At 42.3% G+C, this 24,541-nt stretch overlaps 2 protein-coding genes across 4 annotated transcripts in view; both read right to left on the bottom strand.

Annotated features, from left to right (window-relative positions):
• Positions 1-24,541, bottom strand: part of LOC147999107 (uncharacterized) — a 924,037-nt gene that overhangs the window by 837,730 nt on the left and 61,766 nt on the right. The gene's annotated exons all lie outside the window — the stretch shown is intronic.
• LOC147999141 (uncharacterized) lies at positions 865-4,860 on the bottom strand. Its single transcript, XM_087596171.1, has 5 exons — positions 4,665-4,860; positions 3,475-3,634; positions 2,070-3,013; positions 1,253-1,358; positions 865-1,134 (listed from the first exon to the last, which is right to left on the bottom strand). The coding sequence occupies exons 1-3, from the start codon at positions 4,789-4,791 to the stop codon at positions 2,866-2,868; spliced, it is 435 nt and encodes a 144-aa protein (XP_087452297.1). The 5' UTR covers positions 4,792-4,860; the 3' UTR covers positions 865-1,134; positions 1,253-1,358; positions 2,070-2,865.

The raw sequence follows: 24,541 nt of genomic DNA on the forward strand, positions 1-24,541 counted from the left end.
GTTAGCTGAATTCCACAAATTGGAAATCAGTCACCTGGAAAAAATACATTCTCAATACGATCCCAGATTGGCCATGGAAAAAGGGTAGCTTGAACTGTCCCACCTCGGTTGGGCTTGCACAGGCTTGCTCTCCAAAAGAAACCTGTGTTCACAGCTGCAGGCTGCATTTACTATGGATGCTCTTGAGGTTCCTTCCTAAACTGCTTAGATTACAATAATTTTCTTGCTAACAATCAAAAAACTGATTATGCCAAGCTGGCCTACAAGAAGCTAGTTTCTATTCTGTATTTTATCAGATGTGCAGAATACATATGGTCATCATTGATAACAGGTGAATGATCTGCTCTAATATGGACACTAAGTGATGCTGGAGGACGATCCTGACCCACAATGAGCAGTGGGGACACCAGAGCCCTGTAGGGATGCCTGGCAACCTAACACGTTGAGCACGCACAGCTCAGTAAGTTCCCTGTGAACACACATCTCCTGAGTCTCTCTATTTAATCATAGGTGATCCTGTCCACCTAATACAGCACCTCATGTGGAATAACAAAAGCCACCTGCAGGAGATGTGGTGATGACTCACAGGGTAGAGCACCTGCTGCTCTCTCAGAAGAACCACATGGACCCTAACAATTGGGTAAAGTGTGTCAGTGATTACATCATAAAGTGTGTGTCCGAGGAACAGCCACATTCTCCACACAAAAGACACTGTCACACTGAGTACCCCTTGGTGACTTTGAATTCACTTATTAGCCCAGGATCCATGGAACATGCAGAGATCCATGTGTAGCTGTCAGTTCTAAGTCCACAGGAGGGGACAGAACCCTTGAGTAAGAATGATGGTCTTAAGAGTCAAGAGATAGAATTCAATTTTTATTCATAACAAATACATTTTTACAACAAAACAGGATTAAAATGAATAAAAATATTTAAAAATATTTGAAAGTAAAAATAGTAACAAGAACATATAAATATGAAACAACAAAAAGAAAACTTCAATTAAAATCATAACAAAAATATTTCTAAAAGCATATTCTTAACGAACATTTAGAAGCACAGATGTATTGCTGTTTCTCCTCTAGCACACATAATGAAAGGCGGTCCCCCAAGTTGTCTCTCAAGTGCTGTTTTCTGAGAAGAAAGTAAGACTTCAATCAGTCAGGCTGGCTTAGTGGTATATAAATTTAGCGTCTCTAAGAAATGACAAATTAACTCAGAGGATGAATACTCATCCAAAAAATGTTGTTACCATTCAGGATGTTGGTCATCAGGGACTCCTGAGAAAGCAACTTATTCTTCAGGAAGCTCTCTTACTGCTGTGTGTCCAATTCCAGCTCTCTTGCACTTTCTGAGACCTGGGAGAGGAAGGCAGTTTTTCAGACACTGATTTGGTGGGGAAATGCAAGCCAGCTGTCAGAATGCTGCCTTCTACCACCTCAGTTCTATTGGACAGTCGACATGGACATTTTAAGTGATATCATTGTTGCTAACTCTGTGGGCAGGGCAAAATCTCCAGAGAGCCTCACAGTAATGTGGGCTGACAATATGGGACTCAGACTTATACCAGTGCAAAACAAGAACAGGGCAATGGCAAGAGACCTCATCAGGTTGCAGGAAGAAAGGAGATGTCCATATGTCACCAAGGATAAAGCCAATGACAAGTACTAATTTGACATTTGCACTTGGTTCTTATCCCAAAGGTGCTTCCTACACAAGAGATCACATGACCACAGAGTGTCATTTGTCAAAGAACCAAGAACTTGTTCAAAACTCTACATAGGATCCAATGTATCACATGGATATGCAATAATATGATATGTTATTCATCTGTCACCATTTCTAGACTGCAGCTTCAAAACGAGCAGCAAAATATGCTTGCACAATAATTCAGTTTCTGAAAAGTGGTTAACTTCCCAGAATACTTGTGCATAGGCAGAGCAATGAACAATTCCATTACATGAGGTGGTTGGCTGGTTGTGAGTGTAAATTAGAAAGGTGGTAAGAGAAGCAAAGATGTATCAAATTGGCAAATTTTATCAGATATTGTTAAGCTAACAGGTCCCTACCTGATAATGCTGGTTCTGTCCATTGATGGTCTTTATCTTTCTTGTTAAAGTCAACCAAATATTTCTGGTTCAGTGCACAATCAAGATGTACCTCCTTGCTCTCCTGCTTCAGTGGGACCAACTTCTTCCTACATGTGTTCTCCATCAGGAGCTGGCTGAGCACGTTTCTGGAAATACAGTCTGCATAGTAAGATCATGCTGGCCCTTTCTCCCATTCCTACTCCCAAGTCCCACTAACTCTACCAGGTCCCAGATACCCATGAAGACTTAATAAAATGCATCTTGATACATATAAGGCTGCTGCACAGAACATAAAGAGTTAATTCGGGGAAGAATAAATTGTTTGCTTGGCCTGACACCAATTAGTGTCCACACCTCTGAGAAAGAACATGGATCCACAACTATCCATGAAAGCCCAATGCATGGGGGCAACATCAATTAGTACTGGGCCAACACCCTCAAAAGAGGTCAGTAGAACCAAGAGAAGGTCATGCTAACCATGTGGTCCACGCACTGAGTGTTGTAAAACCTGGTGTGACACCATAGGTCCAGGTCAGCCTAATAACCTTCTGCTGACTTCAATCAGTACTGTTCTCCCTAGAGCGTTTTGAAGATGCCTAGACAATCCTGGGATGAGTAACAGTCTTTTATGGAACTGAAAACTGAGTCCTAATGACCCTGGAACACTGATGGGTAAATAGCACAAGAGATAGAACCAGAGCTGAAGACCGTCCAATCCAGAACAAAGAAAGTCAGAAATGGCCATTCCACAAGTGATAGCCTTTCTGACCAGGACTTACCTAGAGAAGGTAATCTCCTTCTTCAGCTTATGGTTGTTCTCATGGACCTCAGTGTTCTCCATCTCTAAGTTGTGCAGAATTGACATGACCGCCTCCTTCATTCTCTCCAGGTCTTCATAATATGGATTTGGCCTGAAGTGTGGCCTGGCCCGAAATGATAGAATACAATGAACATTGGCATTTAGGAATATATGAACTCAGGGTGGGTCCTATATTACCCCAGGCTGCTGCCTTGATCTTCCAGCACTCAGTCCCCTGCCTAGCAAGGACAGAGACTCACCACAAACTCACTGCAATTACAATCTTGCAAAGCCACCAGCTGTCAAGGGCTTTGCAAATGCACACTGGGCACTCACTCTCCCTGACTTTATCCCTGACTTCTTCATTCAGACCACAAGTTCTGCTTTTCAATAAATGGAAGCAGATGAGTCCAATTTCCATCTCAATCCTCAGGGTCAGGTTCTGAATCTCCACTATATGGGAGGTGAGGTTTAGCACAGGGTGGTTAGGGAGGCACAGCTTTCTAGAACCCAAAACCTTAATAGGATAAGAAGGTGACCTTGCAGACCCAGGAATGAAACAAGAGCCTTTGGAGCGATTCATACCTGTTCTTCATGGATCTCTCTGTCAGAAACCTCAGGCGATCTCTCAGGTCATTTCTCTCCTCGGTAATGAGCTGCAGCTCTTTAATCAGCCTCTCCTTTTCCTTCTTGGCCTGATTCTCGCTTAGTTCAGTGCCAGGGGATGATGTTTCTCTCCCAGCGTCTGTAGGTAGAAGAACACAAGTGAACCTGCATGGGGAGAATGCATAGAGTGTTCATAGACCTCAGTGAGGCCTAAACAGGAGAATAAGCCAGGAACCCAGTGTCACTGCTAGGCGATTGGTCTATGCTTAAGAGGCCTCCTCAGTGGATCTCAGTTCTCCCACTACTCTATAGATACCAAGAGACATAAGCAGCCAGGTGTTCCCTATGCCGGACATCACGTGCTTACATGTACCACGGAGATGGCTTCTCCAGGATTATCATCAGCTGAACAGGGTACAGCTTGGTTTCAGGACCCTCACTCCTGTGGCTTCAGAACTCAGATGATAAATTCACCATCCAGAAAACTTGAGTGATTGGAGACACTCAGATGCCCTACCCTGATACTCTAAGCCAACAACTTTGGATTTAAAACGCATTTCCGGGGAGGATATGTTCAACAGACTTATCAGTGTCCCTATGTGAAATACCAAATGCCCCAGAAGTGCGAATAGGTTACAGGCTGAATCTTGGTCTACACGATCCAAATAGTTTTGGTATTTTAGAAACATGTTTGTAACACACACTCTAATATATAAAGCTAACGATGACCCTGCCAGTTAGAAGAAATCAGAGAAGGTCTAAGAACATAAGGTTATTGCCTGGAGCACAATCTCTCCCTGTTACTACTGTCAGATACCCACTGTATTTAAAGAAGCAATGATAGTGAAATACATTGCTGCCCTGTCTAAACTCAGAAAAGGTGGACCCTCCATGACTACTGATGAGGTTATTATATCAATGTAACATAACAAATGAACTGAAAAGTAAAGACCAGAAGTCCACAGTATAATAGCATTGGCCTTACCATATCCTCCCAGTGGGGATGGGGAAACTAAAGTTCTGAAATCCTGACTTTCAGGAATTGTGATATTCATGGAAATTCAATTCCTTTTCAGATGCTCCAGTTGTTGTGGCCCATTGCTAGAAAGGTCAGCGTAAGCCTGCAGCCACCCTGGCAGGAAGCTCAAAATACACTGCCCAGAACTTACTCCACATTCCCCAGAAGTGCTGTCTTTGTCCATCATTACTTTGAGACGAAAGGCCAGACTCCTTCACTCTAGTCTCTCCAGAATCGACGTTCCCCCTCCCAAAACGCTTGCGAAGACGGGAAAACATGTCTTAGCTTGTAACTGCCAGACTCAGACTGAGAGAAACTAGGGCACTGGTCGTCACTACAACACTGGTGACATCACAGAGGATTCCAGAACTCTCTAGGAGACAATAGAATGTCATAGAAGGGACAGCTGATGTCATGGGGAGCAGAGTTTGCCTCCCTGCTAATGTTCTCCCTGTACTGAGCATAAGCAGAGGTGCCCTTTCCAGGAGACTTTCCTGGGGCAAAGCCACTGAGCATCTCCTGCTTCCAAAGCCAAATTTTCCTCAAGGTTTGATTATAAAAACCTTAGTAATTCCTATGCATCCAAATGAATGTTTCCTTTCAAATCTTTCCCAAAAAATGTCTCATCCTAACTCAAATTGTCCTCATTCACCAATGTAAGCCATTAAACTTCATGAGATTTCACACCAGCTTGAATATGCAGTCAAAAGTTCTCCTGTCTCATTATGTACAGGTGCTTTATATCACATCAAGAAATAGTCTGCATGGTAGGTTACAACATGGGTGTGTGTTAAGGGAACACTCATGAAGTCATGTGCTTAGCAATCGACAATTGCCAGAAAATTCCTTAGGAGAAAGAGTTGAAGTCTTTAAGGTGCTAGGAAAAGTGTGGAGACCAGTTGGCAGAGGAAAATGCAATATTGGAGACACCAGTGAAGGGAACCTCATGCTGCTTGTGGGGTTCTGCTCTCTGCACCAATGTCGCTAAAGGAGCACTGATCACAGGCCTGAGTAAGATGTACCATGAGCTTCTATCAGAAAAATAAAATAAACAAGAGATATAGAGGGTGCACAGAAACGTCTAAAATGAGGCTATAAACATCATTAAGTGGATAGAGCAAGGTCCCAGCACCTGTACACTGGGAAATGGCCACCACACCAAACACAAAAGTAGTAACACATTTATCATAGTAAAACACATTTATAATAGTAAAAAATGAATACTTTATAGAATGCACCCACTAACACTGATTGATCACATCCGTAGTTCAAATTTTGGGGGCAAATTCCTGGCCTTAACTACCTTTGTCTCAACTTATATAGCAAAAAATAAGAAAGAACGAGAAAAGACAAAGTCAAAACTAAAAGCTCAAGCTTCTCATATGAGGATTGCAGGAAGTGTTATATGGGAGTCAGTTCTGATTAGGCCATTTTAGATAGAACAGTGCATAGTGACCCTTAATGTGATGGGCCCTATATAAAGCTTTTTGCAATATTGGAATTTTAACAAACCTCATCCAGTATGTACGGAAGAGGCAAAGATGTGATCACCATGTCCTTACTCTGTATCAGGTTATTTTTCTGCATCCTTGATTGTCAGGCATAGAACAGCAACAATCTGAAATAGCTGGTAGACATGGAAAAACATGGCTAAAACTATAGTTGTGGGTTACACACCTCAACTGTGAAAGGCTAATGCTGTGTGCACAGTCCTTGGAGGCCACTCTTTTAAGCCTAATTATTTAAACTGAAAGGAGGTTTATCTGAGCTCAAGGTGATCCTGGCCAGCCAGGGAGAGGGCAACATGTGATACTTGAGACCCTGTTTTAAACCAGCACAGAAATCCACACTTCATTCAAAGCATCATCTACGAATTCTCGATTATTTACCATTCTCTCCCTACCAGTCGTTCTGTTTGGAATGGTAGAAAATAACTGGAACTGATCTTTCTATTTTAAGGACCTTGATCTCTCTTTTTTTGGTCCACATTAAGAGTGCATACAAATGGACATCACCATCTGAACATCTTAGTATTATCTACTCTGTATATATAGCATAATACTGTGCCTATGACAGTCTTAAGCTTCCTTGAGTGTAGTTGCCCCATCAAGAAGTGTGAAGTTCTGAGTTCAAACCCCAGTGATGCTTTAAAGGGACTAGAAGAAAGCCATCAGAGATACTCCACTTCTTTGTCCTTAGATTAAATCAAGTTGACACAATGTGAACCTGGTGGGCTATTTAACCAGCATCTTTCTCCCAACCCCACTTCCACGAGTTCAGTCCATGGCAGAATTCATCCCCCACCATCCTAGATATTTCTTTGTATATTTCTACAAGAGCCAGGTTTCTTTTTTTTAATAGAATTAGTTGTAGTCAATCAACTGCTGCCCTATGTGAGAAATGATTAGTATCTATTGCAACTTACCACAGTGTATTTGTGTATACAAGTACATTATTGGAAATCCAGCATTACTGAGGGATTGGAAACCAGTGCTGTGGCCTTGCCTTTCTGTGCCTCTTCCTGGCTCACAGGCAGCAGGGGGCACACCTTGAGTTCCTCTTCAGGGACAGAGTGATGTTGAATGGGCACTGAGTAGGCAGAGAAACACAGCTGAGGCAGCTCCTTTCAGTTATCAAACACATCATCTCCTTCCCATCTTAAGGGCTACTGCTGAGGTCTTGCCCCCATACCTACCTTAATAGCAGCGAATTTGCTACACAGCAGCCAGCTCTTTCCTATTGTTCTGTAATACGCCTCCACATCATGGTTGCCAAGAAAAACACTAACAAAGAACAAAAAACTCTGACGTTGAACTGTGTGGTGCTGGTCACATACCCTGTTATGTTTTGTATGTTATGAGGTTTGTTAATCTTAACAAGTTCCCCAAGTGTATTCTTCACATAGGAACCAATAGATTCAAGGAAAATTGGAACAATTATGTGTAAAATGGCCTGAGTCAGGGCCCATAGACCGAAGCATTTCCAGCACTTGTGCATGAGCCCATGTGGATTTTGCAATGAGCTGGGCCTAGCAATGTCCAGTACACAGTTGTGAGCTGTTGCTCTGGTTGAACTGTATTGGTGTGTGCATTAATAAACTATACCTATTTAAATGAATTCAGTGTCCTGTGGTTTGAATCCAGACCCCTTGACACCAGATCTTCCCTTCTGCAGCACTTGGGAAAAAGGATAAGTTTAGGAAAGGTGACGTCTTTTCATAAGTTATGTGACAAGAGGGATGGTGAATGATCCCTTGAGATAAGAATCAAGGTTTCCTCTGTGGTATTTAGGTCTATACTGGCCCTGTGCAACAGCTTCACGAACCCATTTCTGATTTTCTTTGGGATTCCCGTGATGATGCACTCAGACATGATTGGAAATAACCAAAACGTTGGTCAGACTTGATTTATAAAATGTAGGTAACATTGCAAACTCATGTTGTAGGATATTTGATCATATTGTCATCCCCAATATTGTGTTATTTACTTAGAAAAATACCTTCTGGCTGTGTTGTTCAGTACTAGCACCAATATTTAACCCTAGAGCTATTTTTGTTTGTTTTTTGTTTTTGTTTTTGGATGAACAAGTACTTTCCTATTTTGTGGCCCAGCCCTATCTCTTACTTCTTTGCACAGTCATAGAGAGACCTCAAACATATACTCAGACAAAGCCAGGGGAGTGTATAAAAGGGCTTAAGGCAATACCACATAATGACATTGAAAGTGGGCTCTTTTCTTGATCCATGCCTCCAGCTCTCCTGACATCTACATGAATTATAACTCCTAATGCAGTGTAAATGATGTCTGCGCTATTGCTGAAGGAATCATGAGAATAACAACTCTAAACATCCCACCATGGATAGAATTTGTGGAAAGAGGCAACTGGCAGCCAATGAGAGGGCTCTACAGTTAAAGGGGCTTGCTGTCAAGTCTGATGAGCTTGACTCAATCCCCAGGACCCACGTGGTAAAAAGGAGAGAACCAAGGGCCAAGCTGTCCTCTAGCTTCCACTCATGTGCTTACATGTATGTGAGTATATATGTATATGTCTGTATGTACGTGTGGATATGAATGTGTGTATGCATGTATGTGTATTCGTGTATATGTATATGTGTATATGTCTGTCTATATGTGTGTATAGCTGTATTTGTATGTGTGTATATGTATTGTATGTGTGTGTATGTGTGTATGTATATGTGTATGTGTGTATGCATGTATGTGTGTATGTGTGTATGTGTGTGTATGTGTGTATGCATGTAGGTGTGTATATATGTGTTTGTGAGCATGACTCTATAGTCATGTATATGAATGTGTTTTCATGTACGTGTATTCGTGTATATGTACGAATGTATGTGTGTATATGTATGTATGGACACACAAACACACACAATGTTAAAACATAAAAAGCTCCTTGGAGTATTCACCGTGCCTGGATAAGTGGTGACCATGTTGGGGAAACACATGTCCATGTAAGCACACCTGTTCACATGTGCTGAGCAATGCCCAGCCTGGACTTGAGCTCACTACCTGCCCAACGATGAGTTTCTGCCCACCTGGTCTTCTCAGAGCCAGGTGACAATTTTTCCTGCCATTCCAGTTCTGTTCCAGTTTCTCATGCCACAAACCTTCTAGCTTGAATCTCACCTACTGACGCAGGAACCTAACAGCCTCCAACCCAGTGAAGTAAGTAAACTTCTTCCTGACATCCTCAGGCTTGGTGTCCCCATGAGTCACAGGGAGGAAGGATGGCATGCACCAAGGAGCAGGGTCATGTGCAAGGAAGACAGGATCATAAGTCAGTCATCACTGACACCAGCAAAGTGTGTGCTTCAGAGCTGGTTCTGCTCACTCTTGTCCCAGTGGCAGGACTTAAGAGTGGTGCATACCTGTCACCCAGCACTCAGAGACGTCTGAGGCATGAGAACCAGGAATTCATGGCCATCTTAACTAATGGTGAGATCAAAGCCAGCCTGGGCTGCATGAGACTCAGTCTCAAAGCAGGCAAGGAGGAACTTGCTATATTTGAGCAAGGAAGCTGCCATCCTCCTGGGTTCTAAACATTCACTGCAATACAGAAAGATGCTAGGGCTAGTGTGGCAGAAAGTAGGAGACAGAGAAGCCAGGTTAACCCTCCCTAATCTTCTCATGCTGTGTGAGCTATGAGTAGATGGTGCCCTATACACTGTGGACAGGATGGTCTCTCAGACGGTTCAGAAAGCCATGGAGGACTCCAGCAATTCCCCACTTGGGTGTCACTTGAGTCTTATATGTGTGTGTTTACAAGCCAAAATATAAGATCCATAGGTGACTGTGTAAATTCAACATGGCACAGCCATGTGCTGGAATATTATTCAGCCTTACATAGGATTCAGATTCTGACCCTTGAACAGGAATGAGAATGGTAGCCATTCTCCTAAGTCAGACCTCCAGGCAGTGCAAAGACAAACTAACACTGTATGACACCACTGAGGGCTGCAGTGTCACCAGTTATATAAAGACAGAAAGCAGGAAGGTTTACAGAGCCCCAGGGGTGACATCGAGTGGGGAGGTTGGAGGGTAGGTGTGTAAGTGGTGTAAGTGGGACTGAGCCTCAGAGGAATCAGACATGGCTGCAGAATATGCATGTGGCTGCCTCCCATACCTGTGGGTGCTGCCTCCTCAGAAAGGCAAATACACCAAAAGAAAGGAACTGAGGGGACAGGCTCTGACCTCCGGTAGACACACACAAATGACGTGACAGAATGTGCACACTGCTGCCTTGCTGCAGGAGCAGTTGAGCTTCCAGAAGGGTTGAAAGAGGCTGGAAGGGCTGAGCATGGCACTTAGTTCAAGGACATAGCTTTAGGTCCTGGGGAACCTATGGTGCCCAGGCCCCATCCTGCTGATACTGAGGGACACAGCTCACATTCAGGGTGATGGCTGGGCTGGGCTGGGGAATAGGTGTCCACTCTCACCTGCTCCAGCTTGAAGATGTGCTGGGTGAAGTAGGACTGCAACTGCTTTTGGATTCATTGATGCAAATCTGCTTGAAGCTATTCTGTTCAAAGTCCTCAAATCTGAATATGGTCAAGACACCAATGGGCAAGCACTGGGAGACAAGGTGTGGTTATAGCCGGGGCCTCCTGGGAAGACCAGCCCTCCTGAGAGGAGTTGCAGCAGAGGGGGTGTGTTTTCCTGACCTGTTTGGTACCCAGTGTTTTTTACCAAGGTTCCTTTGTTACTTCTTGATGGAACCAGGCCTGCATATATCCAGGAAGCATTGGGGTGGGACCTAGGCTTGGTGCCCACATGCTGGCATCGCTGAGTGTGAAGCCTAGCCTATCACACTTCCAGACACCGAGTGCAGATGCCTGGGTTCCTATAGAATGGCGGTTCTTACCGTTCCTAATCCTGTGTCTCTTTATTTCAGTTCCTCATGTTGTCATCCCAACATAAACTTATTGGAGAGCTACTTCATGAGTGTAACTTTGTTACTGTGAGGAATTGTAATGTAAATGTCTGGTGTGCAGGAGCTCTGATGTAGAACCCACAGATTGAGAGCAGCTGCTGTAGAGGATCAGAGTCCTCTGCCAGCCCTGGTGTTTGCAGAGATCCCCTGGGTTCCTAGTCTCCATGGCTTTCCCAAGGACTGGGTTTATTCTCGGCCGTCTCAGGGCCCGGGACCTCACAGAAACAGCCTCTCCCATGTCCTTCCTGTTGAGGAGAGCGTGGTTGGTCCTCAGCACAGACCAGTCAAACAGGGCGCTGTATAGACACTTGGCCAGGGGTCTCCTGCAGTTATGGCCTCTGGACAGAGGGGTTTCTTCCCTGGGGTGGGGCAACCATGCCAGGTACAGGCAGTGATGCTCAGAGTCAAGACCTAGTTTTGTCTTATTTTAATAGACAAAGTTGCCCAGGCTGGCCTCGAACTTGCCGTGTAGCCAAGGATAATTAAACAACTGATCCTACTGCCTCTACCCCCCATGGCCTGGCATTGCAGATGAGTGTCACCAGAGCTGGCTTGTCACAGCTGCTGTACGGCTCTAAGTCAGGGGCCTCATGTGCAGGAGTGTTATGACTGTGCCATCCCCACCCTGCAACCAGGGTTTTCACCTTTCTCCTGCTGAAGTCTGCTTAATCCTACCATGGACCCAGGACACAGCAGCTGTGGGAGACTCAAAGTCTGGGGCTTCAGCACAGCATGGGTACACAGCATGGCATGCAGCCTACATGGCTGTGAAAAAGCCAAGGAAGTGCTTCTCAGCTCACCTCCTGTAGGAGTGTCTAGTCCATCCTTCTCTCCATGGACGCAGACATCTGCTTCCAACTGCCCGACATGTCCCTCTGGTTTTCACTTTCCTGGATGCCATGTCAATGCCACCACACAGAATGCTGCCTCTACTGGGGACACACACACAACCTCTCTGGGGGACATCTGAGCCAAGCAGGAATTGGGTGCACTGCAGAGAGGTCAAGTCATGTCGTGAAGTACCTTGTCCCACAAAGGCTCACTGTTCAGGGAGTTGACTGGAAAAGTAAGCTTATGCCCCTGGGCAGGGTCCCCATAGGGAGTGTCCCACACCCTGCTATCAGGTCTATTCCTGGTGCCATGCAAATTCAATTTGCAAGACCAATGCTCTGGAAATGTCAAGAGCTAACGGAAATGTACCAGGAAGTGCACACCATAGCAAAGGGAGAGGATGGCACAGAGACCTATGCTATGGGTTAAGGGGCACGGAATGGCCACCTCGAGCACAGGAGTCAGTCACCTCTTTCACAAACAAGGCAAATGGTCAATGCTCTCAGCTCTGGGAGCCTAAAGGGCTCTGTGGCTCCTAAGCCCTGCAGCTGCAGCCAGAAGCAGCACTGAACAGGATGTAAATGCTGAGGATGGCGATGTCAATAAAACTTTATTTACAAAACCAAATTGGTGGTGGTGCTGGTAGTAGTGGTGGTGGTGGTGGTCGTGGTGGTGGTGGTGGTGGTGGTGCTGGTGGTGGTGGTTGCGAACTGGTTCATTTCAAAGCATGCTGGAGTGGCATGGCCACTGAACATCAGGAAACACAGAAAGGAATGCGACCGGACGCAGGGCTCCCAACACCCTAGACGTCGACCTATGGCACTGGAACAGGGTCCCTGAAGGTAAGTCTGGACAGTCAGATAAGGTAAGTACATTTTATTACAAGGAAATGGGACAAGATAAATCTTCTCTTCATCTCGCTATGCTTACGCATCTTTAAGAGTGCAGGGAATTCATGTCTATCAGTCTGGTTTAGAAAAGTGTTTAGAGACAGCAAGAGTAAACTCCATGGTTCCCTGACGAGGGTTCCAGGGATTCTGATATCTGGGTCAAAGTGAAAGTTAGGGAGAAAAAGGCTGTCAGGCAGGGCAAAAAGATTCCAATTCCTGATCTCTTTGGACTGTAATTTTTACTGTATTCAAGGCCATGAATGCAGACAGGGTAATAACGAATACAGAACAAGAAGCTAGAGCTTCATTAAGACAAAACGAAAGTAAAAGTTTTGCCCTCTGCACCACTGCCTGAAGCAGGTTTTTCTAAGTCTTTTCCCGAGGATGGCATGTTGACCATTAGATTCACACGTTGATAATGATGAATTCACCTGCTTTTTCTTTTCCTATAATTAGGCCAGCGTAGATTCAAGGTGTGGCCCAACAGACTTATTATAAAGGATGATACTGGTTGGTTGAAAAAGGTAGTAGCTTTCTATGAACCATATATTAAGTTTTTATGTATATTAAAATTAACATTGGAAAGAACAATGGTAGGAGCGGAAGCTGGAGGACAACTGCTGCAAATGCTTGCTTTTGAAAATGCTAATGAAGAGTACAGGAGAGCATTATTACCTATAAAGGAGGCTGGGGATATTAATGCTTATATGAAGGCATGCAAGGGTATCTTTTCTGAAAATGGAAAGATGCATATTTGGCACGTATTGATCCAGATAGAGTTATTAAATTATATGTTTAAATACTCTTGAATATCCTACAGGCACTTTCGCTCAGGATGAGTTGCCTTTAGAATGGGTTTATATTAAATAAAACTTTAACCAAACATTAACAAATTATGAGGAACAAATTTCTTTAATTATTCAGCAAGGCATACAAAAACCTGTTACTCTGTGGGGATATGATTGTGCTGCTATTGTTTTCCCATTACGCAAAGATAAAGTGGAATATTTAATGCAGATGTCTGAGGTTTTTCAATTAGCCATGATTTCTTACACTGGAAATATTGAATTTCATCCTCCCCATAGTAAATTGTGGGATTGCTTTAAAAAACAAAAAAAAATTTGATAAATACACTAATTTCTGTTGATCCATTACCATCAGCCTTTACTGTGTTTACAGATGGCTCTAACACCAAGATGGCTTATTGGACCAAAGATTAATTTTGGGGACAAGAATCTTCTTTTGGGTCAGTACAACAAAATGAATTATTAGCGGTAATTAATGTATTCCAGGATTTTACTCATGATGTAAAAATATTATAGCTGAGTCTGCTTATGTTGTAGGAGTAGTACAGAATATTGCGACTGCTGTTGTTTCTACATCTAAGCCTATATTAAATGTTATTCTCACATATTAAAGGACTATTGTTATTATGAATCTCTAGAATATTCATTACACATACTAGATCACATTCAAAATTTCCAGAATCTTTAACACTTGGCAATCATATGGTAGATCAATTAGTGGCATTTGCTACCCCAGAAGAACACAGTCATAATCATGCCAATACAGGATATTTACATATTAAATATAAGCTTCCCTATTCTCAAGCCAAACAAATTATTGCTAATTGTCCTATGTGTCAGTCTTCACGTATAAAATGTATTCCATCTCAAATTAATCCCAGAAGGATGCAACTTAATACATTGTGTCAGATTGATATAACCCATATTTCTGAGTTTGGTCGCCTTTCACATATAGATGTAAGCATAGATAATTTTTCAAAATTTGTGTGGGCTACACCATTGCCAGGAGTACGCACTGCTCATGTTATACAGCATCTATTGGAACCTTTTGCTGTTATGGGACTGCCTTCTAAAATTAAAATTGATAATGGACCAACATATATTTCTTATCAATATAAACAATTTTGTCAATGATATCATATTGTACATATTACTGGTACAGAACACAATACACAAGGACAAGCTTTTGTTGAAAGAATTCACCATACCCTGAAATGACAAATTATAAAATTAAAAAGGGGGAAAAGAGATGGCCTTATGCAACCTGAATGGAGTTTGCAGACCAGTCCCAGAGCTATATTGGCACAAGCATTATACGTTATTAATTTTCTTAATTTACCACAAGGTGAAGTTATATCAAGAGCCGATAGACACTTTGTTGAACTTCCCCCCAGAAGGCATGGAACAGACAGTATGGATAAAAATTGCCCGGGATGCTGAATGGCAGGAAGGGACATCATTGTATATAGGGGAGAGGGTTTTGTCTCATTACAGGATGGGAGACTATTCTGGTTACCCGGGAGATGGATCCAAGCACAGAATAATAAGAACTGCTCCCTACCCTCAAAGGAATCCAGTTAAACCAGCTACATTTTCTCCTGATGGATGTTCTCAGGAGATGAGGAGGTGTCCTCCATTACTGAGGCCCTGGCTTCTCTTAGTGTCCACAAACAACAATGGATAAGGATCCGTGCAGTGACAACCCTATTACCTATGTGGGGTCAGGTGAAGCGATTAAGCACTGAAAGGAATAATTTTGTCTCCTTCAGGAAAGTCCTTTACGGCTGAGCACTTATTCTTAGCAATGTGTGTTTTACTCATGGTTTCTTCTGCTGCGGCCAATGCCAGTTATCGGGCTTATATTGCTTATCATGATGAAATCCTACTACTTTTCTGTTAGTAAATATATGGATAATGACACAGAACATGATTGGAAGTTAATTCAAGCCTATTTAGAGGGTAATGAAAGTGCTTCAAAAGTAATTAATGCCTTGAAATATGATGTTCGAATGTCTTCTGGTAAACAGCTAGAAGATACTACCCCTATGGAAATAGCGAAATTATTGGCTGATCAATTGACAGGATTAGATCCCAAGGCTTGGCTTCAAAGGATTTTCCATAGCATGGGAGGAACTAGTTTTGCCATAATCTTATGTACATTATGTATTACGTTGCTTTATTTTTACATGACTAAACCCCTACAAGGACCTTTAGCAATGTTATGCAAAGTGTTACTTTAAAACAAAAGAGAAAAGAAGGAATTGTTAAGACATAGAGATGCAGCTCCCAGGCAGGGTCAAGAAAGGCCTGGTGACAGATTCAAGTAGGGGCTGGAATGCCGCCCTGGAGAAGAAAATGTTTTTCTCACTTGGCCTTAAATTATGTTCTGCTGTGTCCCATTTCTGTGGAAGTGGTTCTAACGCTCTCTTGGTAATGGTGAGTATATTTTGATTATAATAAGAGAGGTGATTTGTTATATGAATATTTTTAGAAGAAGCTTTTGTTTATTCGTCTTTCTTTGTTTAATCTTCCTTCATTGTTCCTGGTATCCTGGGAATGATAATCTTATGGTATCTTGACACAATGAAAATTGTAGTAATGCATATTCTTAGCTTAATAAGGATTAATAAAGCTTGCAACTGCGTGCAGTTTCTTCTGCCTTTGCTCTGCATCCCCTGTGTCCTGGGGTATGCGACCATACCCAGGGCCCCAACTCACTACACATTGACAATGGGTCACCCCACAAAACACAGAAGCATCTACCTTAGTCAAAAATGGACATTTTATTGAATGCATACACTAACACCGATTGATCACATCCATAGCTAAGATACTAGGGGCAGATCCGTGGCCCAAAATACATTCCTCTAAACCTATAAAGAAAGAAAGAAAGAAAGAAAGAAAGAAAGAAAGAAAGAAAGAAAGAAAGAAAGGAAGGAAGGAAGAAAGAAAGAAAGGAAGAGAGAGAGAGAGAGAGAGAAGGAAAGAAAGAAAGAAAGAAAGAAAGAAAGAAAGAAAGAAAGAAAGAAAGAAAGAAGGAAGGAAGGAAGGAAGAAGAAAAAACACAAAAAACTTAAGCTTCTCATAGGAACTTCGCAGGAAGTGTTGTCTGGCGGTCAGTTCTGATTAGGCCATTTTAGATGAAACAGTGCATAGTGACCCTTAATGTGATTGGCCCTATATAAAGCTTTTTGCAATATTGGAATTTTAACAAACCTCATCCAGAACATACAGCAGAGGCAAGGATGTGATCACCATGTCTTTGTTCTCTATCAGGTTATTTTTCTGTGTCCTTGATTGTCAGGCATAGAACAGCAACACTCTGAAATAGCTGGTAGACATGGAACAAAGTGGCTAAAACTATAGTTGTGGGTTGCACACCTCAACTGTCAATGGCTAATGCTGTCCTAGAGACCTCGGAGGCCCCTCTTGTAAGACTGTCTATTGAAAGTGGAAGCACTGACTTCAAAGTGAACCGGGCCAGCCAGGGAGAGGGCAACATGGATACGTGAGACCCTGTCTAAACCAGCACAAAAACCAACCCTTCATTCAAAGCATCATCTATTAATTCTCTATTATTTACCACTTTCTCCCCACCAGCCTTTCAGTCTGGAATGGTAGAAAAGGACTGGGAATGTTCCTTCTATTCTAAGGACCTTGATCTCTCTTTCCTTAGGTCCACATTAAGAACACATGCAAATGGGTATCACCATCTGAACAACTTAGTATCATCTACTCAGTATATCTAGCCTAACACTGTGCTATGACAATCTCAAGCTTCCCTGAGTTTCGCTGACCTAGCAAGAAGTATGAAGTACTGAGGCCACACCCCAGTGATCCTTTCAAGGGGTTAGAAGAAAGCCATGAGAGATGCTCCACTTCTTTGTCCTTAGATTAAATCACATTGACACAATGTGGGTGGACTATTTAACCAGACATGTTTCTCCCAACCCCACCTTTCTGAGTTCAGACCATGGCAGAATTCATGCCCCACCACCCTAGATATTGAGTTTAGTGATATGTAATTATTATTTAAACCTATGTATTAAATTTTGTCATTTTGTTAATTTTTTTGGTTTTCACAGTCTTCTTTGATTAACTTTCTTAGTTTTATTAATTTATCCCCTGTGTTCTCTGGTATTTTGTCCTTCCCTTCAAACTAAAGTATTCCTTTTAGGATCCGCTACAGAGCTGTCTTACTGGTTATACATATTTTGTTAAACTTATTTTTAGTGTGCATTAGTCACACAGTAGCTGGGCAATTGCCTGCCCTCCATGGACCAGATCTACTTTCCAAACAATAACGCTCAACTCTTACAGCCTGTGTAGCATCTTGGCTGCTCTTTGTTCCCCTTGGACAGCCCTCAGGACCAGGCTCTCCTCTCCCTTAACCATGGCTGCTGTCCTCTTCCTCTCTCCTCTCCATCACACACGTTCTTCCTTTATTCTATGGCAGCTTCTTCTTCCTTCTTCCCTCCTCATGATCCTCTCTAGCAAAGCCCTCAAAGCTCACCTCCCCCATCTCTCTGCTGTGCAGCTGTTGGCTGTTGGCTTCTTTATAATCACAGTTAACTGGGAGCAGGGTCAGTTATTTGGGGTTAACCAGTCTTGAGTTCTACAATTAGCATTAAAATACAAGCAGCATTAGGCCAATACACTGCAGGGGTTTTGTTTGTTTGTTTGTTTGGTTTGGTTTAATTTTCATTTACCTTTTTACTTGTTATTTTATTTTTGGCTATTTTTTATTAAACGGTTATTTTATTTATTTACATTTCAACTGTTGTCCTGCTTTCCACACTCCCCTCATCAAATCTTACATCCCGTTTCTGCTCAGCTTTGCCTATGTGACAGTGCTCCTGCACCCACACATATCCATTCCCACCTCACACCTCTAGGATCTGCCTTTGGTGGGGCTACAGGCCTCACCTTGAACCATAGAGCATCCTTGCATACACTTTGGCTGGCAGTTTGGCCCCTGGGAGCTTGGGGATTAGGGAAAGAAGATCTGGTCAGATATTAAAGCCAATGATTGCTGCATTCTCTTCTTTTTCTGGTTATAGGTGAAATTATGTTTGTGTGCTTCTCTTTTTTTAAATTATTGAGAGAAAATTAATTTCTTGGTTTTTCTTGGGTATAGTTTAGTTCATTGTCTTGGAGTTTTCCTCCTATTTGACTCTGTTGTGCTTTCTTACAGAAAAGAATTGTTTAAATTTGGTTTTGTCATGAAATATCCTGGTTCCTCCTTTTATGGTGATTGAGGATTATGCTGGATATAGGAGCCTGTGTCTGCATTACATCTGCCCAAGATTTTCTGACTTTTAGAATCTCTGTTGAGAAGTCTGGTGTAATTCAGATACATCTGAATTTATTTGTTACTAGATATTTATACCTTACCCCTTTTAATGTTCTTTCTTGATCTGTGCATTTAGCGTTTTAATTATTATGTGAATGGAGGAATTTTTCTGGTACAATTAGTTTGATGTTCTGTAGGCTTGTTGTACCTTTATGGCCTTTTCTTTTTTTACCTTATGGAATTTTGCTGCTATGATTTGTTGAAGGTGTTTACTGGATCTATGAACTAGAAATCTTAATTCTCTTCTCTATCTATTATCCTTAGGTTACAACATTAATTGTGTCCTGAAATTCATGGATGTTTTGGATTCAATAAACCATACATGTTTATCTGAGATGGGTGTTTTGTGCTTTGTGGGATGACCTCCTTGACCCCAGGCTGCATGAAGAATCTCAGCTGACAATGGGGACATAAATTATAAGTATGTGTAGCAAGACCCAGGCCTATTCCAGGTTCTTAGATATTAACTGAGAACCTCAAATACAGTAGTAATGTGATAGTGTGGTGTGAATCTAGTTACTATTCTCTATTTTGATATAGATGACTCTTTTTGTGTCATGGTCAGCTTATAATGACTAGAAGACCTAAGCTTGAGAATAACCAAAGACTACATTGCTTCTCTAGCAGCTGAGCTTTTAAAAGTCCTGGTGTGACAGCAACTGTTGGTGGACATTCTGGATTATTCCTTCTGTACTTTAACTCTCTGTGTCACTTCCACCATGAGTAAGTTAGTTCAATTCCATAAATTGGAAATCCATCACCTGGAAGAAATACTCTTTTTTTTTAAAGATTTATTTATTTATTTATTATATACAAGTACACCGTGACTGTCTTCAGACACACCAGAAGAGGGCATCATATCTCATTACAGATGGTTGTGAGCCACCATGTGGTTGCTGGGATTTGAACTCAGGACCTCTGGAAGAGCTGTCAGTGCTCTTAACCACTAAGCCATCTCTTTAGCCCAAGAAATACTTTCTGAATATGGTCTGAGATTGGCCATGGAAAAAGGGTAGCTTGAACTGTCCCACCTAGGTTCTCAGCCTGCACAGGCCTGCTCTCCAAAAGAAACCTGTGTTCACAGCTGTTGGCTGGCTAAGAAAGATTTCACGAGACGTGATACACAGCCCTCGGACTTCTGCTTCAGTCATCTGCACAATTTTTCCCGGACGATATCCTCATACCTCCAGCAGGCAGGTGATGAAGCTGTCCACTCTCAGCTCCCCTTCAGCCATCTTGTGGGCACCAGACTCTCCTCCCTGTAGCAGGAACAAGGGCTTCTCCATGGTGGCTGCAGCAGCAGTGGTGGTTTGGCATTCTCACCTAGGAGACCCTATGCCTTTCTACCCCAGTTCCAACTCACCTCAGGCCCGGGCCTTCCCCCATCCACTTCACACAGAGCAGGGAGAGCAGCACCCACTAGAAATAAAGGGAAGCCCTTGGTCCTGCCAAGAGTGAACCCCCAGTGAAGGGGCTTGTTGGGGGGGAGGGCAGTAATGGGAGGAGGATGGGGAGGGGAACACCCATAGGGAAGGGGAGGGGGGTTAGGGGGATGTTTGCATGGAAACCCAGAAAGGTAATAACAATTGAAATGTAAATAAGAAATACCCATTTAATAAAGATGGAGAAAAAAAGAGAAAAGTGTCACACATTTAAAACAGAAGAATATGGACCCTAATTTTAAACCACAGCTCTGTCAATTAACTAAACCTTTAAAAAGCTCAGATAATCAGGCCAAACAATATTTTCTCGATTTATGTATCTGTAATGTCGCATAAATAATAATGTCCGTTTCTTGCTATTGTGGAGGGAATTAAATAGATAATATGTAATCATGGAAATTTTGAAGTACCATCCATTTTTGTGTTCATTAAATCACTCTTCCTCATTTCATTGATCAAGTGTGTATGTTTTCTTTTCATAGTTACATGTATAATAAAACCAGTATAAAAACCTTCAGAATTGTATAAGCTTTCACTTTTAACAAATTAAATTAGTTGTTCTTTGTATTTCTGCTGAACATTTAAATGTTCTTTATATGTCCCAATGCGAGTTTATTAGGTGCCTATAAACTTTAAACTCTTTGCCTGAGAGCATGAGTACTATTTAATTATATAGTAACTACACTCAGGCTGTCTTTGTATTAGAACCAATTATATCACACTATAAGAAAAATTACTATTGCTTTAAAGTTTGTGTGTGTATGAGTGAGAGTATGAGTATGAGTGTGTGTGTGTGTGTGTGTGTGTGTGTGTGTGTGTGTGTGTGCAGCACATGACCAAACAACTTTCAGGAGCCATTTCTCTCCTTCTGTCATGTGGGTCCGAGGATGTAACCCAGATGTTTGACTTTGGCAATAGATAATATTACCAACTAAATAAATAAATAAACAAACAAAAAACAAGCCACAAATCAACTTTAAAAGTAAAGGCCAGAAGTTCACAGAATAGTAGCATTGGCCTTACCATATCCTTTCTTTGGGGATGGGAAAATTAATGTTCTGAAATCCATGACTTTCAGGAATTGTGATATTCATGGAAATTCAATTCCTTTGCAGATGCTCCAGTTGTTGTGGCCAATTGCTAGAAAGGTCAGCTTAAGCTTGCAGGACCCCCACCATCCCTCCCCCCGCCTCCACAGAAAGCTCAAAAGACACTGCCCAGAACTTACTCCACATTCCCCAGAACCACATTCTTTGTCCATCATTTCTGTGAGACGAAAGGTCAGACTCCTTCACCCTAGTCTCTCCACAATCGACATCCCCCCTCCCAAAACACTTCTAAGACTGGAAAACATGTCTTAGGATGTATCTGCCAGACTCGGGCTGAGACAAACTAGGGCACTGGTTGTCACTACAACATTGGTGACATAGCAGAGGACGCCAAGAACTCTCTAGGAGACAATAGAATGTCCAAGAAGGGACAGCTGATGTCATGGGGAGCAGACTTTGCCTCCCTGCTAATGTTCTCCCTGTACTGAGCATAAGCTGAGGTGCCCTTTCCAGGAGACTTTCCTGGGGCAGAGTCACTGAGCACCTCCTGCTTCCAAAGCCAAATTTTCTTCAAGGGTTGATTATAAAAACCTTAGTAATTCTTATGCATCTAAATGAATGTTTCCTTCCAAATCCTGCCCAAAAATGTCTCATCCTAACTCAAATTATCCTTCTTCACCAATATTAGCCATTAAAAATTCCTGAGAAATAATACCAGTTTGAATATGCAGTCAAAATGTTCTCCTGTCTTATTATGTACAGGTGCTTGAAATCACATCAAGAAATAGCCTGCATGGAAGGTTGCAACATGGGTGTGTGTTAGGGGAACACCCATGAAGCCTTGTGCTTAGCATTCAATGGTTGCCACAAAATTCCTTAGGAGGAAGACTTGAAATCATTATGGTGCTAGAAACAGTGTGGAGGCCAGTTGGCATAGGAAAGTGAAACATTAGAGCCACCAGTGAAGGCTCCTGTTGGGCCCTACCTTGGTGTTTCCCTCCCCCCTCGCTGAGCCTTTCAGCCTGCTATAGCAAGAAATTGTTTACACCTTTGACAGCTGCTCTTAGCCCTGATTTGGGGCTGGGATTTTCCATGGCACCCTTCCTCCCCACTCAGCTTTCCTGCTTTTTGTTTTTAAGAAGCTGTTTATGCCCCTGATTGGGCTGGAACTTTCACCACACAGACTTGTCCTATTATCCTGGTTGGGGATTTTCACCTGCCTTGTTGTTTTTCCACAGCTTTTGCCTCTGGTATATAAGGAGATCTCAGTAAAGCCTTGGTGGCACTCGCTAAAAAGGGGTGACCCATGTACGTGTTTTCTTTCAACCCCACAAACCTACACCCGATATTCACACACTGTCAGCGCAGGCACTGACAATAGGTATCACAATAGAAACTAGTAACTAGATTTAACCAAACTATCACATTAATGCCATATTTCGTGGTATTTTTTTTTTTGCTCTCCTAAAACCTGGAAGAGGCTTGGGGTTTTCTAATCCTACTCATAATTTATTAATCTTCCCAACACTATGGGCTGTGTTCTGTTAATGCTAACAGCGGCATCCAATACCTAGGATATTTTCTACTGACATGTGTGACATGAGACAAAACAGTCCCTGTCATCCCTCACCTGAATAAACTTCCTTAGAGAACAGTGTAGTTGGAGGGTCCTTCTTTCCTCTCCAAGATCAAGAAACATTTCCAGTCTTCAGACAAGTGTGTCAGCCATTGTCCAGTGACTGTCTTGAGATGTCCACATTGTCAGCTGAGTGTCGTCATCTAGCCTGCCCTGTAATTGTTGTAGATGATTAATAGGGTTCCAGCCCTAGGATTTAATTCAGTGCTACAGTACTTGCCAAACACACTCAAAGCCCTAGCTGCCACCCTAGTCCTGTGTGCTCTAGAGAAAGAAAATAAAGATCCCCATTGTCTATCAAGTTTCTCTTCCAATAGAAGGAGAATCTGCGAATCTGCATCTGGTCTTTTAAGTAACTCTAAGCCCTAGCTTCCCCACAGCTCCCTCCATCGATTCCATTATTGGTGCATTTTCAGTAACGCTCACTTTATTTTTGGTGTGCAAAGAATATGCACCATGTCAGTAAAGTGTGTGTGTATGTGTGTGTGTGTGTGTTCATCCATGAACTCACTATAAATTATTATCAAATGACCCAGAAGACCGTGGAGAAACCTGTCGATGTGCATGCAGAATTATGTTACTACCGTTCCATGGCACCTTGCAGGGAACACTGAAATAGTGGGCCACTTTAATAGAGCCTAAAACCAGGCTATGCATGGTTTTCGGTGAGATTGTGATGTGCAACACCACAACAGAGATCAGCAGAAGCTTCATTTATTCCATGCTGCTGTTACCAAGAGTAGGCAAAGCCTCATCCCATAGAGAGTCTGGTAGGATCTGATGAAGGGCAATAAACTCAGGGTTGAAATCAAGCCTTTAGAAACAAAGAGAAAAATACAAAGTCAAGGAAAGCAAGAGCTGTCTTTTTCTTTTCTTCCTCTTTTTTTTTTGAGAAGATCCACAAGAGAGACAACCCCTTCCTCAAACTAACAATGCACAAGAGAGACAATACATGAATTAAAAATCAGAAATGAAATGAGGGACATAACAATAGACACCGAGCAAATTCCAAAATCATTAGTTCTTACTCCTGAGGACTTTACGCCAGAAAACTGGAATATTTATTCGATATTGTTGAATTTGTAGACAGATAACAATTACCAAAGTTAAATCCAGATCTGAGAAGGTATCTGAATAATACCCCTAAGAAAATAGATACACTCATTAAAGGTTGCATACATTATATATTATATTGCTTTCTTTTTGCATGATTAAACCCCTTCAAGGACATTTAGCTATGTTATAGAAAGTGTTACTTTTAAAACAACAGGACAAAGAGAGAAATTGAGGAGTCACTGAGAGACACTTCCCAGACAGGATCAAGGAAAGACGGCTGAGAGATGCAAGCAGGGGCTGCAATGCTGCCCTTGAGAAGAAAATGTTTTTCTCACTTTACCTTACACTATGCTGTACTGTGTCCGTTTTTTGTGGAAGCGGCTCTCATGCTCTCTGGGTTATGACAAGGATATTGTGATACTAGGAAGAGGGGTGATTTGCTATACAGATATTTTAAGAAGAAGGCTTTGCTTAGTCTCACTTCTTTGCCTAGTCTTGCCTCAGTCGTTCCTGGTATC

Source organism: Rattus norvegicus, chromosome 19, assembly GCF_021556685.1.
Source record: "Rattus norvegicus strain SHRSP/BbbUtx chromosome 19, alternate assembly SHRSP_T2T, whole genome shotgun sequence".
NCBI lineage: Eukaryota > Metazoa > Chordata > Mammalia > Rodentia > Muridae > Rattus > Rattus norvegicus.